The sequence below is a fragment of the Psilocybe cubensis genome, chromosome 4, assembly GCF_017499595.1.
Source record: "Psilocybe cubensis strain MGC-MH-2018 chromosome 4, whole genome shotgun sequence".
Classification (NCBI taxonomy): Eukaryota; Fungi; Basidiomycota; class Agaricomycetes; order Agaricales; family Agrocybaceae; genus Psilocybe; species Psilocybe cubensis.
The window spans coordinates 3885214-3903033 of record NC_063002.1 but is presented as its reverse complement, the minus strand read 5'-3'; the positions used below and the strand labels follow the sequence as shown (position 1 = coordinate 3903033).

The following is a 17820-nucleotide window of genomic DNA, read 5'->3' as shown; positions in this document are numbered from 1 at the left end:
GCTCATGGTGCGTCGACTTTTTTTCTCCTACAAATTAACACCAATAAATTCCTATAGGTCTCCTTACTTCTGTATAGACTTTTTTTACCAGAACAAGTTGAGCTACTGATCTTCTATACTACCCATACTTAGATTTCTAGAGACGCTTCACACTCTCACAGCCTCGATGGCCATTTATTATGATACAGTCACGCGATATGAACATGCAAAGGCCAATTCATATCCCATTGCAGCTAGCGTGGGGGTGGAAATTGTTATTACCCTCATTGTCCAGGTATTTGAACCAATTCTCTCAGAAATCTCAGATTTTTATCAGACTAAAATCCCCTTCATTCAGTGCTTCTTCTCATTAAGAATTTACAAATTGTCAAACAGACTCCCCGTCAGCATTTCCTGCCTCGTTTTTGCTCTATTACGATTTATTGGAGGTGTGGCCATATCAGTGAAGACCTTTTCCGACGTCCCAAGAGGACCCGTGAATGGGATTGGGTTGGGTGTCCGTTTTGACTGGCTGATTACTTCTGCATTGACCTCTGGGGCGGCGACGGATATACTGATTGCAATATGCATGACGTATTACCTGCGTAAATTTGCTTCCCCCACCAACCTCACATCGTGAGACTCTTGAGATTTTTTTACCGTGGTTTGATGCTGATAACTAAATTGGATGGCTAGAACGACCATGATTTTGAACAAGTTGATTAGGTTTTCTTTGCAAACAGGGCTGATAACTAGGTGCATTCTACAGTATCTAGTTGTTACTTTATAGCTCCCCTTGACGGTAATAATTTCCGTAGCATGACCTCGGTAGCGGTTATTATTTGCGTAAGATAATTTAGCTACCTTTCTCTACTGATGTCAGCTAACGTGATAATCAACAAAAAAATATAGTTCCAGGCAATGCCCAACAGTGAGCACATAACTACAAATATAAAAACTTAATTTGACGATGGAAACGCCTACAGTGATCTGGTTTGGACTTTACATCATCTTGGCTAAATGTGAGTGATTGTAAATCTGGTAATATCGAGGATTTTAATTCTCCCCAAAGTATACTCAAACTCACTCTTTGTATCGTAAGTGTCATTTCCGGTTCATCACCGTCAACAAAAATTGAAATCAGGAGTTCATCAGACTCAACGCACGTCCTGTGAGACAAAACGGGAATGCAAGAGGAAATCTTACACATCGAAGTATTTTGGAGTTCTCACCAGGAACGGAGCCAATCTCGGTAAGTATGCATGAACACACACAATGGAAGGACAATCCTGAATGAAGCTAATGGGTGGGATAGATTTCATTCCAAACCTCCCGGCCTGGGGATTTGAAACCGGTGTTCAAGGTAAGTTACGGTTAAACGAAACAAAACATCATTATATTTAACATATCCACGCCCTTCACTTTAAAAGATTGATGATGTTTAAAGGGAGAAGGCGAGGTATATCACGATGACTGCATACTGTGCAGACCTGAAGCTTGTGGCATCAAGAGCCTTCCATTGCACACTCAATATTACTGAAGCAACCAATAGCACCATGCTGTCCGTATATCTGTGGAGCGAACTTTAGAGTCTGTACATTGATTGCTTGACTATCAACACCTAAACATACAGCAATAAAACATTACTGCAATAAGACGTTGAGACGCATCAACGGCAATCACGGCAATCACTGAATGACATAATGCGGCACATAATCGGCGCAGTCAGCAAATGATGCCGTTTTTCCTGGAATAGCTCGCAAAGCCTCCTTCAATCATAACTTTCACATTCAATGGGGGGACGAGTGTCTGATTGCGTAATGGCTTAATCAGTGTCTGGTTTTTGGCAGCACCTGTTGTCATGGATCAATGCCTTCATCCTGTGCTTGACTACGTCGGAAAATGAAACGTACATTATTCCCATATTTCCCACTATGAATGTAAAGACTATCTTCCCTTTTCCAATCGTCTCTGGTAGATGATATCGTCCTAATGTCTCTCCCTGACAGTGTTATTATCGACGACAGTGATTCCAGCATCTTATACGAGGAAGGGAAATGGATAACAGACACTTCTTCCCTGAACTACACAGTCAGCGGCAGGCCGTTCAATAACACAGCTCATATCACTTTCCAACAGGCGTCTTTTACCATTAGATTTCAAGGTAAAGCTCACCTAAGCTCTTTTTTTAATATTTCTGAATTAAGTGGAACTCGCCTTAGGGACTGGGATTGAGCTTTGGGGGCTTTCGTCCTCTTCAGGAGTATGGAATGGCACCACAAACGGACATTTAATTGATTCGTTATCTTCATCGTTTGGAGGAAGTACTGCTCCTGGGGAACAGCCAAGCTTTCGCTTCTCTGCTGGGTATGATCCGACGGAGTGGCAGGAAGGTTCAATAAACGCTCTCACAATGACAGTGACTGGTACCAAAGACAACCCAGTTGCGTTTGACTTCGCCAGATTCATGCCGTCGGGGTTCTCAAAACCAGAAGATATAACAGTTGGGGTTATGGAATACACGGTTTCTGATGATTTCACATATGGGGCTGCACCACCGGGATGGGATAGCTCGGATTTCTTAAGTACTACCACTCCCGATGCTCCGTACACATTTAGTTTCACTGGTGCGTTAAGTGTTTCGATGGATACCCTTGGCCCTATGTTTATTTGAATGATAGGCACATCAGTGGCTGGACTGGGTGGAAATGGCGTAAACGACTCGCACATTCAGGCCATGGCATCATACTCAATAGATGGAGGCGACCCAGTAAAATTTACTGTTAATAATCTAGCAACGTCGGTGCTGGATACCATAACGGAGCAAACAATATTTCAGACCAATCAGGTAGCTCCTGGAAATCACACCATCCAGATCGTCTATCATGGGAATAGTACTACGACTCCTCTCACACTGATGTCCCTCCTTGTAACCGGTACAAAGACAATTCTTAGTGTGGATCCCCCTCCACCAGCAAAGCCATCATCATCTAGCCTTTCAAACCCGTCTTCGTCGAATCCTTCCCCTGTACCATCGAATTCTAGCCACCCAAAGACGCACAGAGGAATTATTGCAGCTGCGGTAGCTGTCAGCGTCATATTGGTAGTACTTCTATGTTTGATCGGATTCTTGCTTTACCGCAGAAGAAAACGTCGCCTTGAATCAAAGCGATTTTCTTCTTACAGTCTTGATCCAGGTCCTGTTGCAATGGCAATTGTTCCATTCTTCGATTACTCTGCTCTCTCAATACGTAACGGAGATTCTGTAGGCGAAGCCTCCGAAAAGAACAGCTCGCAAACACATGTTGGACAAGTGGAAACCCAGCAAAATTCTTTACCAGCGTCATCGGCACCCATCCGAGTTGTTACCCGAGTACATGAAGACAGTGGGGAAGTACCTATCCAGCCGGTGGAGCAGATAGTCGTGGTAGATATCCCCCCATCGTACACAAGTTTAAATGACCGAGCTCAGAGGGAGGAGGGGCCTAGGGAGGTAGATCCATTGCTAAAAGCGCGTTCAAGCTATAAACCATAGCTACGACATGTGCGATACTCATAGTCAGGGTATGCAAGCTAGTAGTGTCATTATATTATTAATAAATCCTTCTGTTATATTTACCTCTTTAAGAGTCTGTCCGGTAACGATAATTCCTACGGAATTATTCAAATGATGGTATTCTCAACTTTGATGGCTGATGGGAACAATTCTCACATCCCAAAAATAGAAATGTGTGACACATTGGCGAAACACATCTAAAAATGTGCCCAGCGGCCGCCTGTGTAAGCTATCTATCCTTTTGCATTTGTTACTGTTCTTTGAACCATTTTTCCAATGCCTGGAGGATAGTTGAAGAATAAATCACTTTATATAAACAATTGACTATTAGCAAGTGTATATAAAATGTAATAAATGTAGAAGATATAAACAAATATAAAGTAATTAAACGAGTGAAAAATGTAAAATCGGAAGTCACAACACTTCAGTAAATGCTCCTAAACCTTCAAGCTGAATTCTAACCCATTCAGAACAAACATCTACCTCTGTAAGTTCTAAATAAGTATCAATAGAACTTTGATCATTCTTTAAAATGCTGTATTTCATTTAACTACATTGAATACACATGTATAATATGTTTAGAGCTTGTGAATGTGAAGGGAAAAAGGTGAACGTAGGGCAAAAACATTGAAATTGCGAGGTTACACACAATAATCAGTCGTGGATCAGCCGTGTGACTCAAATGTGACGCCTACCCAAATTGGGACGTGAGAATTGTTCCCATCAGCCATCAAATTTGAGAATACCATCATTTGAATAATTCCTACGGAATTATCGTTCACTGCGGGCTCCGATACATGTTTGATGTCAAACATCGTCAATCAAACACGTATTATGTAAGAAGACGATGTTTGATGTCAAACATAAGTTGTGTTTGCTGACAAACAAGCATCAAACATAAGTTATGTTTGATAGGCATGTGATATCAAACACAACGTATGTTTGACGCCTGTTTGTCAAAGAACACGGGCTTGACAGAAAATCTGTCAAGTTCGCTGTAAGATAACAAACGTACATTGTGTTTGATAAATAGTGTTTGATTCCAAATATAACTCCTGTTTGATAATTTGTGCATGAAATCATCCGTATATTCTGTATGTTATCGACCATAAACATCAAACATAAGTTGTGTAAGAAATCAAACATAATATCTGTTTGAAATCAAACAGATTGTCAAACAGACATCGACACGCTCATCGTGCCGCTCAGCGCGCGCCTCCTCGCGCGATCAGCGCGCGCTTGACGCGCGATCGGCGCGCGTTGAGCGACACGCCCAGCGATTTTACGGCTATTTTGGCGTCTCGGTGATAAGCGACACACCTCACCAACGCTACTTAGGCGCTTGTGTATTCAGCGACGAGAACACGCTCTTCATTCAATAACGCTGTATCAGTGACGCATGTTTATTCAGCGAGAAAAAACGTATTTTCGAGTGAAATATATGTATTTTTGGGGCTCGGGTGTGTCCTACTACCATACACATAAATTGACAAATGCTACACAGTCAAAGCTGCTTTTCTCCCTTCTTATTTCTAGAACCTGAGTCTCTATTTCACTGTAGTAGCAATGTATATACTCACATCAATGTATTTTATTCGTTTGCCATTGTTTGCCATTGCCTTCTATGAATTGATGTCTCTCAGAACAACTTTCTCGCAGTCTCTTATCACTCACCACACTCCCACTCACTCACCACACTCACTCACACTCACTCACCACACTCACCACACTCGCTCTCACTCGCTCAAACACATTCATTCATCGTCCTCGCTCATCACGCCCTCTATCAACATCGATATTCGTACCATGTCCACAATAGTCTCCAACATCTTTTCCACCATCGTTTCCTTCGTCAACGGCATCAAATACGGATTCGCGTCGGGATGCGAGATCGTGGAGTGGTTATGCACGTACGGAGGGCCCGCCTTCGGGGCGATAGCTCGCTACATCAACAAAAATAGCGAAGCGCCAGTTGTTCTGCGAAATCGTAGCGGTATGCCAGTGAGTATTTGTAGCTTTGAACAGCGTCTTACCGCTCCTTTCAGGAGGAAAGTTGATCAGCGACATGGAGGCTCAACACTCACCAGCCAACGACGCCGATTTCGAGGAACTCATCCGCGTTCGCCAGGAGATTAAAACCCTGAAAAAAATTCTCAACAATCGAAGCGCACGTACTCGGCCTGGTACATCGGAAGCGCACGAAATTCAGCTCGACCGCTTCGAACTTGAGCGCAAGAAAGTTCTCAACGATATTGCGATCGAGGCCCAAATACGTGCCACCTACCCTGCGCGAGCCCTGTATCTCGCAATGTGCGAGACATACGATGTCGCTCCTGTCCGCACCGACTAGGCGCCCCGGCGGGTTTTTCTTGTTGTTATCTTTTCTTCATTTTCTTGTTGCTTTCTTGTTGCTTTCTTGTTGCTTTCGGTTTATCGCTATCGCTTCGTATTATTGTACATATATCCCTGAATTTTACCATTTGATTCGCTATATTTGTATCATACTCATTGAAGACTCATAATCTCATTTCTGAATAATAAAACTCCTTAACATTCGCGGACATCTGTGGCCTATGTTATTTCATGAAGCTTGAAACAACATTTTTTTTATTACCAAACAAGCGTCGTCAGCACCTTTAGAGGCAAATTAACGCGCGTTTGCCGTTTGGATACCTGCTGCACCGGCACCTGCTGACTCAGTCCTGCCCTTGTCCCTGCTGCAGCTGACTCTGACTCTGTACCATGCGTATCGACGAGCTGCGCGACTGCGACGGCGCCGTGTTTGTCTCGTACCCTTCGCCATCCGTGCGGTCCGCGTCCGTCTGCGGCTTCTGGTAGGTATCCTGCTCCTGCTCGAGATCCTCCTCTGTGAACTCTCCCAGTACGGGTTCCGTGTCCAGGAAGGTATCCTATTGAAAAAAAAAGACTGTCAATGTCAATAAAAACACGCACATAGAGAAAGAAGTAAAAAAAAGAAAAGGAAAAAAAAAGAGATAAAACACGCACCATCACCAAAAACAAATTCTTCTTATCATGGAAACTCCACTCACAGCGGTCCTAACAGAAATCACACCACGCATGTCGTCAACACAAGCAACTCAGCAAGAAAGAGACGTCAATCTTACAGATGTTCTCCGGGGGCCACTACAATGCCAAAGAATTGAGCGTCTGCGGATGGGGCGAGAATGGATGCAGGACAATGGGCTAGCTATGGAACGTTTGGTATCAGTTACGCATGCCAGGAAAGCGAGACGCATCAGGCTCCGATTTCGGGTGTATGCGGATGCGCAGGACTTCAGGGCATACGCAAACAGCAGAGCGGCGATGACGGGTTCCACACATCGGGCACTGATAGAAACAAACAGCGCCAGATTCAGCGTAGCCTCCTGGAACTGCAACGGAGGACTCGCGGCATCAATCCATACGCCAATGTATAGGGATCTCGTACTATCTAATGATGTTACCTTCTTCCAGGAAACACACATGGCGCCAGGGCAAGAGGATATTCTGGATCTACCTCGCGGTTTTCATCCAGTGGCACGATCGCGACCATGGCGGCACCCCCTGGGCGGCGTCACTGTAATTATACGGGACACTGTAAAATATAGAATATGCGACGAGATCATGCACCCAGATATACTGGTCCTTGAGCTCCCATCCCTAATCCTAATCTGCTCGTATCTTGTGCCAGAGAACTCCAGATGGGAATCTTGGACGCATGTGGACCCTAAGACATGGCTGGGGGAGGCTATCGAATATTTGTGTCTTGCGATCCAAGGCATACATGATTATAGGCGACCTGAACGCGCGTATAGGCCTGCAACAAGCAGCGGGATCGCACTTAGTACGAGTGTCTCCAGATAATACCTGCATTGCTAGAGGGAATCGCCTACTGGAAATCATGGGGCAGAATTCTCTGCATGTCGTGAATGGGACACCAATCGACCGAACGCCGTTCCCACAGTGGACCTCCAGTCAGGCCAACGGAGGCCGCTCTGTCATTGACTACATCATCGTCTCGGAAGACGCGCTCCTGTCGTTGGAAGCCATGGAGATAACATGGGTTGGAGGAAGAGTGGATGACCATGCAGGGATACATGTGGAGATGAGATCTTCTCTCACTCTTGGGCTGATCGTCTCAATAACGCCGCTCACGCGTTCATAAACCGCGAACACGATCGCCTGCCCGGGTGCCACGCGCAGCACGCGGGGGTGATGCCCTTGTAGAATGACCGCACGCCCTCCATCTTCCACATATCTGCCGCGATCGCGAATATGCGCTGGAAGGAGGATTGGCCTGGAGTTGCTTTGGCTTTTTGTAGACCTGATATAATTGATTTGAGTAAGAGAGGCTAAGAAAGTGTAGTTAAAAAGGGACGTACGAGTTTTGATAGTGTCTATTGGTGCATTTGAGAACGGACCCATAGCTCCAGAGATAAGACCAATCATCATGTGTTGGTAGGATGGTAGCTCGACCAAGTCTGGCTGGTACTTATGCGCGAGCTTCTTGATTTCTTGGTACGCGGTGAAGTTGGCACCTAAGGTGGACACACAAGCCTTAAGAAAGGCGTTCTTCGGCTATTCACGAATGAAGACGTACCCTGATTCGTAGCTTGTCTCAGTGGCGTCAAAGAGACACCACGATACAATGTCGAGATTCCTTCCTCACGAATGATGGTGTACACAGCATGACCAGCATTACGGTACCGAGGCGCTTCAAGAGGATCGGCCAATGAATGTTGTTGAGCTTGCAGAGGAATCTTCACCACTTCCATGGGCGTCACGATGGCAACAGCTTCCGTCACTCCAGCCCCAAGACCGGCTATACGCAAGTAATTAAAAGATGACATCAGCTCAACACCTTCGCGGCAAGAGAAAAGAATTACATACCAATGAAGATATTCCCAATGCTCGTCTTCCCTGTTTGCTTATCGGCAAGCCGACGATGGTACATCTCCTCTCAACTTTTTAATAACCCTTGCAGTATGTTTTTCTCTGTCTATTATTTGGCAATACAATTAACACACGATAGACTTCGACGATGCCAGCAGGAACATCTGTGTCTATATCCTCCCCAAGTGGGATGATCAATCTTGACAAGGTACGGGGAATTCAGGCTCCAAGAAATGCTGAGGAAACGACACGACCCAGACATCGAGGAATGGTATGCCATTGACTACGAAAGTCTTGCAAATTACCCGCCTTAACTCAAGCATAGGTTTGGACGTCTTCGGCTGAAGGGCCCATGGGCTCATCCGATGCAGCGAGGTTGCACTGGTGGAACGCGCGCACCTGGTCAAGGGCATGCACCGACGACAGTGTGCAGAACTCCACGGTTGTGGAAGACCACAAAGTCATCTTCGCGCCAGTCGTGTGGATACACCAGCTGCTCCAAAATTCAGCTTCGAACAAAAAAGCGCAGACAATATGCGAACTTACAGAAGGAGCGATCGCAGGTCATTGCTACGACTCCTGGAACAGGTGCAGATCAAGTGTCTGCGACGAATACTGGGTTTGGGTCCGAGGTCGATAACGGCAGTTCTTTATTCTGAAACAGGAGTACTTCCCATTAAATATAGGCGGTTAATCCTAGTACTACGTTACGACATCCCTCCCCGGAGAGCGATAGTTAGGATGGTTGAGAGACCTAGTCCGGGCACTGGATCTACTTCCCTGCCCGGCGCAAGTAACAGCAAGAGAACTGTGGGAATCGGAGGGCACTGCGAAGGTGATCAACGCATCTACGCCCGCTCCTCCCGATCCGATCCCGATCCTCCCGCTCCAGCATCCGCAACCGCAACAGCATCCGCATCAGTGTCCGTATACACACTAATCACATTCTCTGCCTACACATATACACATTTCTTAATCAGATAAAATCAAACTCCCACAACGAAAGAGAAGTGACGTACCATCTTCATCTTCATCCCCACCTTCCCCTTCATCCGTCGAATTCGAATGCGAAACGGGAAACACCAGAAACAGAGCTCAAAGCAGGCGATGGCGCTCTCTCCCCTGCACCTCCTTGTTCGGAACCCTCACCCGAACCCTCAACGACCCAACTACGACTCACAGACCCGTTGTCCGATACAAACGACGACGATATCTCCTGCGTGTCGTGCGAGATGGAAATAGACTCTGACTCTGTCCCTGAAAGCGAAAGGTACGGCGAGTGCAAAGAAACAGGCGAACGGGTACAACGACGCGGAATGCAACGACGCGGCGCGCGGCACGAACACGGGTGCGGGCGGCGAGAGTGTGAACGGTGCGGGCGCTGGTGTGGGTGATGGTGAGCAGGTGCGTGAAGCGTTTGATGAGGCTGGGGCTGAGCCTGAGCCTGTTGTGGAGGCGTTTGACGAGGCTGGGGCGGAGGTGGAGTGGAAGGGTACGGTGCAAGTGGGTACACACTCCTCTTATTCGCCGGTGCTTGTGCTGGTGTATTCCCATTCCCAATCCCCAACACCTGCTGCTCCCTATTCCCTTTACCCACCCGCGACCGTGCCTGCAACTCCCGCTTCACCGCATCCACATCCATCGCGCGCAGCACCTGCTCCGAGAGCGTCGGGAGCAGCGCGAGGAGGATGTTGCGATGTCTTCGTGTGTTTGGGTGAATTGAGTGCGGAGGCTTGTAGGTTGTAGTAAGTTAAATAAGTGTAGGGGAAGGGAGGGAAAAGAGGAAAAGGGGTGTTAGTTGTGTTTAGAAAATTAGAGATAAGAATGGGAATAGAATAGGATAAAAAAGAATGGGATACAATAAAAGCAAAGAAAATAAAAGTAAAAGCAAAAGCCCATCCGACGGTTCTTCTATCCATCCTGCTATCCGTCCTGAACCATCTATCCACCCGTATCAATCAACCCGTACATGCATGCATCGGCCAAAACGATCTATGCGAAGATGAAGACGAAGGCGAAGGATACACCCTCGAACAAACAACAACATGAACAAGAACCAGAACCGTGCTCGTTCAAAGTACCTCTGCAAGATGGATGGAATAGAGAACCTCCGAAACTGGAATCTGTCCATTCCACCGAAATCTATCCAAATAAACCCACAAAAAAAACAATCCAAAAAACATACTCTCTAAAAACCACACTCCAAAAACAAAAAACCCCAAAAACCAGAAAAGAAAGAAAGAAAGAAATAAAAAAATAAAATAAAAAAACACTCACACATCCCTCGCCTGTTCCTCGGCGTCCATCTTCTGCCTCACCTCATCAAGCCGCACGCGCATGAACCCGCGCGCGTCCTATAGGCCGCCGATGATGGTGGTCGTTTTGAGTGCATTATTCAACTTTGCCAGATGTTGCTGACGTTGCGAGCTAACATTCTCCACCTCCATTTCATCCTCTTCGATAATACCGCCGGCCACACGACCATGAGCGTCCTCGCCTTCCGGGTGATCAATAGTCCTCTTTCTCTCTGTCTGTCGAGATGACCCCATCCCTATCAAGCGCGTCAGTGGACAACGCAGTCGACGCTAGATTCGTCATGGACGGCGCGGCAGACCACCCATTCACATCCCCTCCAATACTCCCACTAACACTCCAACTAAGCGTCATCGCACCAAACGAGCCAAACGGATCCGGGCCCTACTTGGCAGGAGCCATCACAAGCGGTGTATTCCCCCCTTTCTTCCCGATCCCAATGCCCATACTCATCCCCATCCCCTTGCCACCCCCAGGCGACGCCAGCCGCGAAAGCGTGTTCAAAAACGTCGACTTTCGTTTCTTCTCCTTCCCCTTCTTCTGCTGCGCGAGGGGCAGACCGGCGGGGTCGATGGGCAGCGATGGGATTTTGAGGCCCGGGTGCGTACTGCGCAGTTTCACGTCGAGTTCGATGAGCTCCGCGGCGGTGCGTATGAGCGTGAGGTTGTGTGTGGGTGCTGGTGTGTGCAGTGTTGTGTTTGTTATCACAGGTGATGGTGGTCGGTGCATGGGAGTAGGTGCGCGGCGGCCGTGGTGGTGGTGGTAGAGATAGAAAGATCGGCGCGGGTGGTGGTGGTGGTGGTGGTGGTGGTGGTGGTGGTGGTGGTGGTGGTGGTGGTGAGAGTCGACGAGCGGGGGTTGGATTCGACGATGTCGGCAGCGTGGATAGCGACGCGGACGATGCAGCGGATGAAGACGACGACGATGACGTCGGTGTGGGCGGGACGAAGTGAATGGTTAAAGTAGACGCAGACATCATACAGTGGGGAAAACCAAAAGCGCCACGATGAGATGATGAGATGATGGGAGTGTACAGGTTCGTGTCTAGTGCTTTCATTTCGTCTTGATTTCGTGTTTGGGTTTGGGTTTATAAGTCGGAATTCGAGTTTGTCTGGTGGGTGTTGTGTAAGATATGCTATGCTATGGTGTGATATGTGGTGTGTAACAGTGTAAGATGTTCAGAGCGTACTGCAAGTCGGTGTGAGGTAAGATGAGCTGAGGCGCTAGTGTCAGCGTCGGTGTAGGCGTAGGGTGTAACCGTAGAACACAAACTGGGTTGGCAAACCAAAAGCCAATGTGAAGGTCGATAGTCGATAAACGGTGTTGGTGTAGGTGTAAGTGGGCAGTGGGTATACCACGCCATTCTCCCCGCTTCAGATCGAAAGGCAAAGTCAAACAAAGAGTCAACAGTCGAATCGAAAACCCGCAAAAAGGGGTTGGTGGTGGTGGTAGCACCCCACTGCACAACTTTGCCTGGTCTTCCTCGTCGTCTTCGTCGTCTTTTTCTTCTTCGAAATGAGGCCGTCGGAGAGGATGTGGACGTCGATGTCTACGCCCGTTTCCATGCCCATGTCCCTCATTGTCGACTTCATCGTCTTCATGGAAATCGTCCTCATCATCCTCTGTATCGTCCGATTCGCTGGGACTTACTAACCCAGGCTCGTCCCCGTCCTGCGCCACTGTAACATGTTGGTTGAATTTTTTCTTCCTCGCTTGCTCTAATTCAAATTGTACATCCTCCTGGTCCGTTTCTCCCTGGTTTTCATTGCGTACCGTATGATGTGGGTTGAAGCTTTTGGCATTCATCTTTTTCTTCCTATCCCTAAGAGCGGCTATTTGGGCGTCTGCTCGCCATCTGTTGGGGTCCACGGCGATGTTTGTGTCCAGATTCTGACGCATTGCCTCCATACGTAGAGCCTCGATCTGACGCTCATTGAAAGCGGCGCGTTCCCTCCACGCTCAAGGTTCAGGCTGGCAGGGTCGAGCGGCGCAAAATGGCGGACGAGCCTGGGTTGATGTTGCAGTTGTGGTTGCGGTGGAGGCGCGTGAACGGGGGGCAGATCGGGGAGCTCTTCCTCTTCGAATACGCCCAGGCGAGCATTCTGCGACATCCATTCACGGAGGAGGAAGACGGCAACGAAGATGAGTACAATGAGCGATGCGATGATCAGGCCGGTGAATATGTCTGCCGAGGGCGCTAACCATGCCGGATGTGAAGAAACCTTGGAGAAAAAATGCTGTTGGATGGCGGCCCAGGGGCTTCGTAGCGAATTCTATCGATAGAGGAAGCTATCAGAAGTGGATATTAGATTGAGATCCCGGATGAGTACGTACGCGGATTCTCCCATGGAAAAGACGTCCACACTGTTATGCATGGCAATATTCCTAGCCAGATTGTAGCAACAGCTATAATACGAACAACAGGGAGAAAAATAATTGTTGTAAAAGCCGCCGAATTACCCGTCTAACGTCACTGTCCGCAGTCCCTAAGCCTAAGTCGTAAGTAAGAGGGAAAGGATACAAAAAATACCCTCGAAAAATCTCGCATGCCCGAGGCATGGTGTTCATGGTATCATCTGGAATACAACTTCCAGATCGCAGTTTGATGTAAGCCAATTGGACAGGAATGCTGCTTAAGCCGTCCGTTCGAGTAGTATTTGGCCAGATCACTGAGGAGACCATACGCCAACCTCACTAGAGAATCAGAGCGTTCCTCGTCGAAGGCAGCGGTGAACAAGCTCCAACTTAAGTAGTCGAGCACGCCAAAGATGTCGCTGAGCGTCCTAGTGAACTGCGTCGTGATGGGCACGACTTTTGCCTGGCGAGGTGACGCACATGGACGACAATGCTCTCGTCTTTTCTGTGCCGCTCCGCCGCGAAACGGAGGTGAAACAGTTGTAGAAGTAGCCTAAGTGAAGTGGCAGCCAACCAGAGATGTCAGTAGGAATCGTTAGTGTTCGGGATAGGAGATGGGCTATACTATGTAAGTTACTACAGAAAATTAGGTAGACAGAACGAAACATACCTGTGTAGAACAAGAGGAAGGAAATGGTGAAACGAACGACTTGAGTGAGAATCGTGTGCGTCTAATCGCATGGTTAGCAAACGGCGGGTACACTGGAGTTGCGACTTACCAGACATGCTTCGAAACTTTTGCGATGTCTTGTTCGCTGACCTGTATCTGCGCTGAATGACTGACCCAATATACAACACTGTGCAGAAAATTGTGTTACTTACGGCGAGCGTAGAGATCTCATACGTGCTTAACATCTGTGTTGGCACTTCGATTACACCTCACGCACAATATCATTCGGTCCCCATTTCGCTCCCTGTAGTAGTATTTGTATTATTTACATGGTACACTACGCTAGACTGCCTACATGGATAGCAGCGCTACTCGGTCTATATGTGCTACTTCACCCGCTAGATGAGCATGGTTGGAACAGAAGAAGAAGAAAGCGTGAGAATATGGCCAGCACGCCAACAAGTACCGCAGAAGTTCGATGCCGCTCATGCCGTCGCCAAATTGGTGATGCGCGTGATTGGTGGCACGGCATCAGCGGCATCAAACTTCTGTCCTGTATCATGGCGATTTTGTGACGGTGTGACGCCTTTCCACCTCTCTCTCAACACTCACTCCTATGAAGCACGTCGTACGTAGAGATGGTTCGCATACGAGCTTACTGTAGTAGTAGCACTTTAGTGTAGACTCTAATACCATAAACTTAGCTAGCTGCGTACTCTAGTAATACAATTTTAGTTCAAGTGACATAGACCCGGCTTGGAAGGGCAGAGGAAATAGTCGGGTGAGCGACACAGAACGAGGAGGAACTACAATTCATTTGGATAGTGAATTACGCAGAAACATAGGTGCGAATAGTATTTGTATTTACTATCAGGCACAAAACACAAGCCAAAAACACATTCTACAGCACACCCGCCGCCTCTTCGCCTGCCAGACCCGTATTCGAGCGTCACAAACATAGGTGAGGAATCATCTTTGCTATCAGTGCAGGAAACATATTCTACAGCACATGTGCCGCCTCATTGCTTTACAGACCTCACTTATTCAACGACGCACCCACCTACATTCAAGAATTGAACGTTGAATGCTGCCATAACTTTATGTTTTGTACGACGCTGCCTACTGTAAGCACCCGGTCTGCGAGGTACCCTCTTTGCAGGTTGCCGTTTTAATTTGGATTTCACGATATCGGGACTTGGAATATACAGGATTTGCACATGGCTCCCGTCGAGTCTCCTGCTTATGCAACTATAGATTGGCTCCGTCTTTTTTCTATCAGGTATTCGAGCGGCACCAGTCTCAATTGTTTTACACGTACTGTAAGCCAAATTTACTCTCTCGAACACGCGAGATGTTCCCGTCTAATAATTCTCTTCAATCTATGAAGTATGTCGCTTCATCAATATCTGCAATTGATATACTAAATTTATTAACCCAAGCTCTACTTGATATAATAATCTTCGGTGACTTTCCAACCCCAATTTGTCCTGCCAGTGGGTGGTTTAAAATCTCGTTCAACAGTCTAACACGGCCATTGCCCAGCGCACAACCCCATACCTTGTTGTCTGCCCACTAGTCGGAGTCGGACCCGCGGAGCTTGTTGGGAGAGCGCGAAGCACCCCTCATTCTGCGCCTGAAATTCCTTCGAGATCGCTTAGTTTTGCGCCCCAGCCGCCATTGAACGCGCCTTGAGTGTTTGCTGTTCGCCGGCCAAGGATCCAAGTCCTCGTCTTGCTCGTCTTGTTCACTATTTTTTCCGTCTTCATCGTCGTTTTCGCGTCTACCATGGGTGTCACAAAATACAGCCCGCATCATTGAAATCTGTCATCGCAAAGTTTTGTCATGATTTAATAAAATGATGTTCTAAAATACTTACTAGTTCTTTCAACTTTGCTTCGATCATTTGCTTCTGATTCTGATAGTCATTGTCATCACTGTGGTTATCGACCTGTAGGAATGATTAGTACGGATCAGCCACGAAACGATGACGATATGCTTCAGAATTACATCGTGGCCTTCCCTCGTCACGGGCATCATGAAGTTTCTTACAGCAGGAAATATCGTACTGAGTACATATTAACCTATTGACCTTTTAAATGTTTTCTGAACAAAGATCCATCTTATCTTGTTTCTCTTTGTCGAAGAGTTATGGGAAAGGGGATAAAGATGGCATTGTCGCAGGAGCGCTTTGACATAGCAAACAATTCCAATGTCGCTCATGCAGCCACGTAATCACGCCCTTTGGCGCCGTCATAATGACGATAAACGTTGTTATGGCGGTATGACCGACAGTGGATATTAAAACTATATATTATCCCATTGATCATTGATGATCTCCGCCAGTTGAAATCATGAAATCACCTTCCCAAAATCTCGCATTCCGGGGTAAGTGTGGGTATGTAGAAATACATGACCTTCTCTAGCTTCTATATATCTCATTGGTAGGTCATTTTCTATGTTCAGATGGGTGTTGAGCGAATAAAGCGCTCATTTAGTTAATACCTTTGTCAAGATTGGTCAGGATATTTTGTCGCGGAGATTGCCTTTGTTCTTGCTTCTTATAAAGCGTCGTGAATCCTTGATTGCATACACCTCCATCGCAACTTACAGACTGCCCCAAACCCAGTTGTGGCACCTCTCATAGCAAAAATGTTCAATAAAGCGCCACTTCCACTCATCACTCCGAGAATCGAATTTCGACTTTCTCAGCTCTCACCCCTATGTGTTCCGCGAAACCCTCCGGAAGAAATCAAGTTCATCCGACGCTCGCGGTTTCTTTCGCAACAGGGAGAACACTTGGAGGTGGATCACTCATTAATATTTTGGCCATACCTCGCTGTAAGTGTTTTTCTTGATTGTCCTTACAAGTATCGTGACGAACATTCTCGTAGGTCAAGGATGCGTTAAAGAATGTGCTCTTTTCGTTCAAAGAAAAGGGAAATGCGAGTCCGTCGGCTGGAAAATCTGGGGGAACTCCTAAGTGTACGCGGGGTCATATGCCTGGATATTTTGAAGTCGATTATTTGGATGGGATGCTGGAAGATTCAATACGGTATGAAAGCGGGGACTTATCTACCAGACTTCATTTTCTATTTTAAACTCATTTTCGGTGGATGGATCAATAACGTATCATGAATGGAAACACTATTTTCTCTCCGCTGATAGCAAATACAGTTCTGACCTACGCTTCCGTATAATACTAGCACATGAATTGTGTCCATCATTTAACCAATTTACATACGATACAACGCGCCGCATTTGAGGGACAGGATGAAAGGCGTCACACCGTCACAAAATCGCCATGATACAGGACAGAAGTTTGATGCCGCTGATGCCGTGCCACCAATCACGCGCATCACCAATTTGGCGACGGCATGAGCGGCATCGAACTTCTGCGGTACTTGTTGGCGTGCTGGCCATATTCTCACGCTTTCTTCTTCTTCTGTTCCAACCATGCTCATCTAGCGGGTGAAGTAGCACATATAGACCGAGTAGCGCTGCTATCCATGTAGGCAGTCTAGCGTAGTGTACCATGTAAATAATACAAATACTACTACAGGGAGCGAAATGGGGACCGAATGATATTGTGCGTGAGGTGTAATCGAAGTGCCAACACAGATGTTAAGCACGTATGAGATCTCTACGCTCGCCGTAAGTAACACAATTTTCTGCACAGTGTTGTATATTGGGTCAGTCATTCAGCGCAGATACAGGTCAGCGAACAAGACATCGCAAAAGTTTCGAAGCATGTCTGGTAAGTCGCAACTCCAGTGTACCCGCCGTTTGCTAACCATGCGATTAGACGCACACGATTCTCACTCAAGTCGTTCGTTTCACCATTTCCTTCCTCTTGTTCTACACAGGTATGTTTCGTTCTGTCTACCTAATTTTCTGTAGTAACTTACATAGTATAGCCCATCTCCTATCCCGAACACCAACGATCCGCACTATGCGCTATTAAGCAAACAAGATCCCGGACTTGTCATCGTTCGGATACCGGTGTTCCTTCCAACTCAACTCCACAACCCCTTTCGCACGGATAGGGCCCTCTGGA

At 47.0% G+C, this 17820-nt stretch overlaps 8 protein-coding genes across 8 annotated transcripts; 4 read left to right on the top strand and 4 right to left on the bottom strand.

Moving 5' to 3' along the window:
• Positions 1-166: 166 nt before the first annotated feature.
• Positions 167-1424, top strand: JR316_0005432 (uncharacterized protein; the record flags this gene model as incomplete). Its single annotated transcript, XM_047891190.1, has 10 exons — positions 167-274; positions 338-615; positions 676-735; positions 798-825; positions 892-910; positions 966-1001; positions 1052-1076; positions 1135-1231; positions 1295-1342; positions 1410-1424. 10 exons carry the CDS (start codon positions 167-169, stop codon positions 1422-1424), a joined length of 714 nt encoding a protein of 237 aa, XP_047750951.1.
• A 547-nt stretch (positions 1425-1971) lies between these two features.
• Positions 1972-3514, top strand: JR316_0005431 (uncharacterized protein; the record flags this gene model as incomplete). Its single annotated transcript, XM_047891189.1, has 3 exons — positions 1972-2143; positions 2202-2606; positions 2661-3514. The coding sequence occupies 3 exons, from the start codon at positions 1972-1974 to the stop codon at positions 3512-3514; spliced, it is 1431 nt and encodes a 476-aa protein (XP_047750950.1).
• Positions 3515-5341: 1827 nt separating this feature from the next.
• On the top strand, positions 5342-5885 carry JR316_0005430 (uncharacterized protein; the record flags this gene model as incomplete). The annotated part of the gene is made up of 2 exons (XM_047891188.1): positions 5342-5528; positions 5581-5885. 2 exons carry the CDS (start codon positions 5342-5344, stop codon positions 5883-5885), a joined length of 492 nt encoding a protein of 163 aa, XP_047750949.1.
• A 346-nt stretch (positions 5886-6231) lies between these two features.
• On the bottom strand, positions 6232-6544 carry JR316_0005429 (uncharacterized protein; the record flags this gene model as incomplete). The annotated part of the gene is made up of 2 exons (XM_047891187.1): positions 6232-6444; positions 6542-6544. 2 exons carry the CDS (start codon positions 6542-6544, stop codon positions 6232-6234), a joined length of 216 nt encoding a protein of 71 aa, XP_047750948.1.
• A 1142-nt stretch (positions 6545-7686) lies between these two features.
• On the bottom strand, positions 7687-8489 carry JR316_0005428 (Succinate/fumarate mitochondrial transporter; the record flags this gene model as incomplete). The annotated part of the gene is made up of 4 exons (XM_047891186.1): positions 7687-7859; positions 7918-8073; positions 8136-8357; positions 8426-8489. The coding sequence occupies 4 exons, from the start codon at positions 8487-8489 to the stop codon at positions 7687-7689; spliced, it is 615 nt and encodes a 204-aa protein (XP_047750947.1).
• Positions 8490-9476: 987 nt separating this feature from the next.
• JR316_0005427 (uncharacterized protein) lies at positions 9477-10767 on the bottom strand (the record flags this gene model as incomplete). The annotated part of the gene is made up of 2 exons (XM_047891185.1): positions 9477-10128; positions 10706-10767. 2 exons carry the CDS (start codon positions 10765-10767, stop codon positions 9477-9479), a joined length of 714 nt encoding a protein of 237 aa, XP_047750946.1.
• Positions 10768-11125: 358 nt separating this feature from the next.
• JR316_0005426 (uncharacterized protein) lies at positions 11126-12649 on the bottom strand (the record flags this gene model as incomplete). Its single annotated transcript, XM_047891184.1, has 2 exons — positions 11126-11418; positions 12202-12649. 2 exons carry the CDS (start codon positions 12647-12649, stop codon positions 11126-11128), a joined length of 741 nt encoding a protein of 246 aa, XP_047750945.1.
• Positions 12650-12735: 86 nt separating this feature from the next.
• On the top strand, positions 12736-13494 carry JR316_0005425 (uncharacterized protein; the record flags this gene model as incomplete). The annotated part of the gene is made up of 2 exons (XM_047891183.1): positions 12736-12887; positions 13407-13494. 2 exons carry the CDS (start codon positions 12736-12738, stop codon positions 13492-13494), a joined length of 240 nt encoding a protein of 79 aa, XP_047750944.1.
• Positions 13495-17820: the final 4326 nt, after the last annotated feature.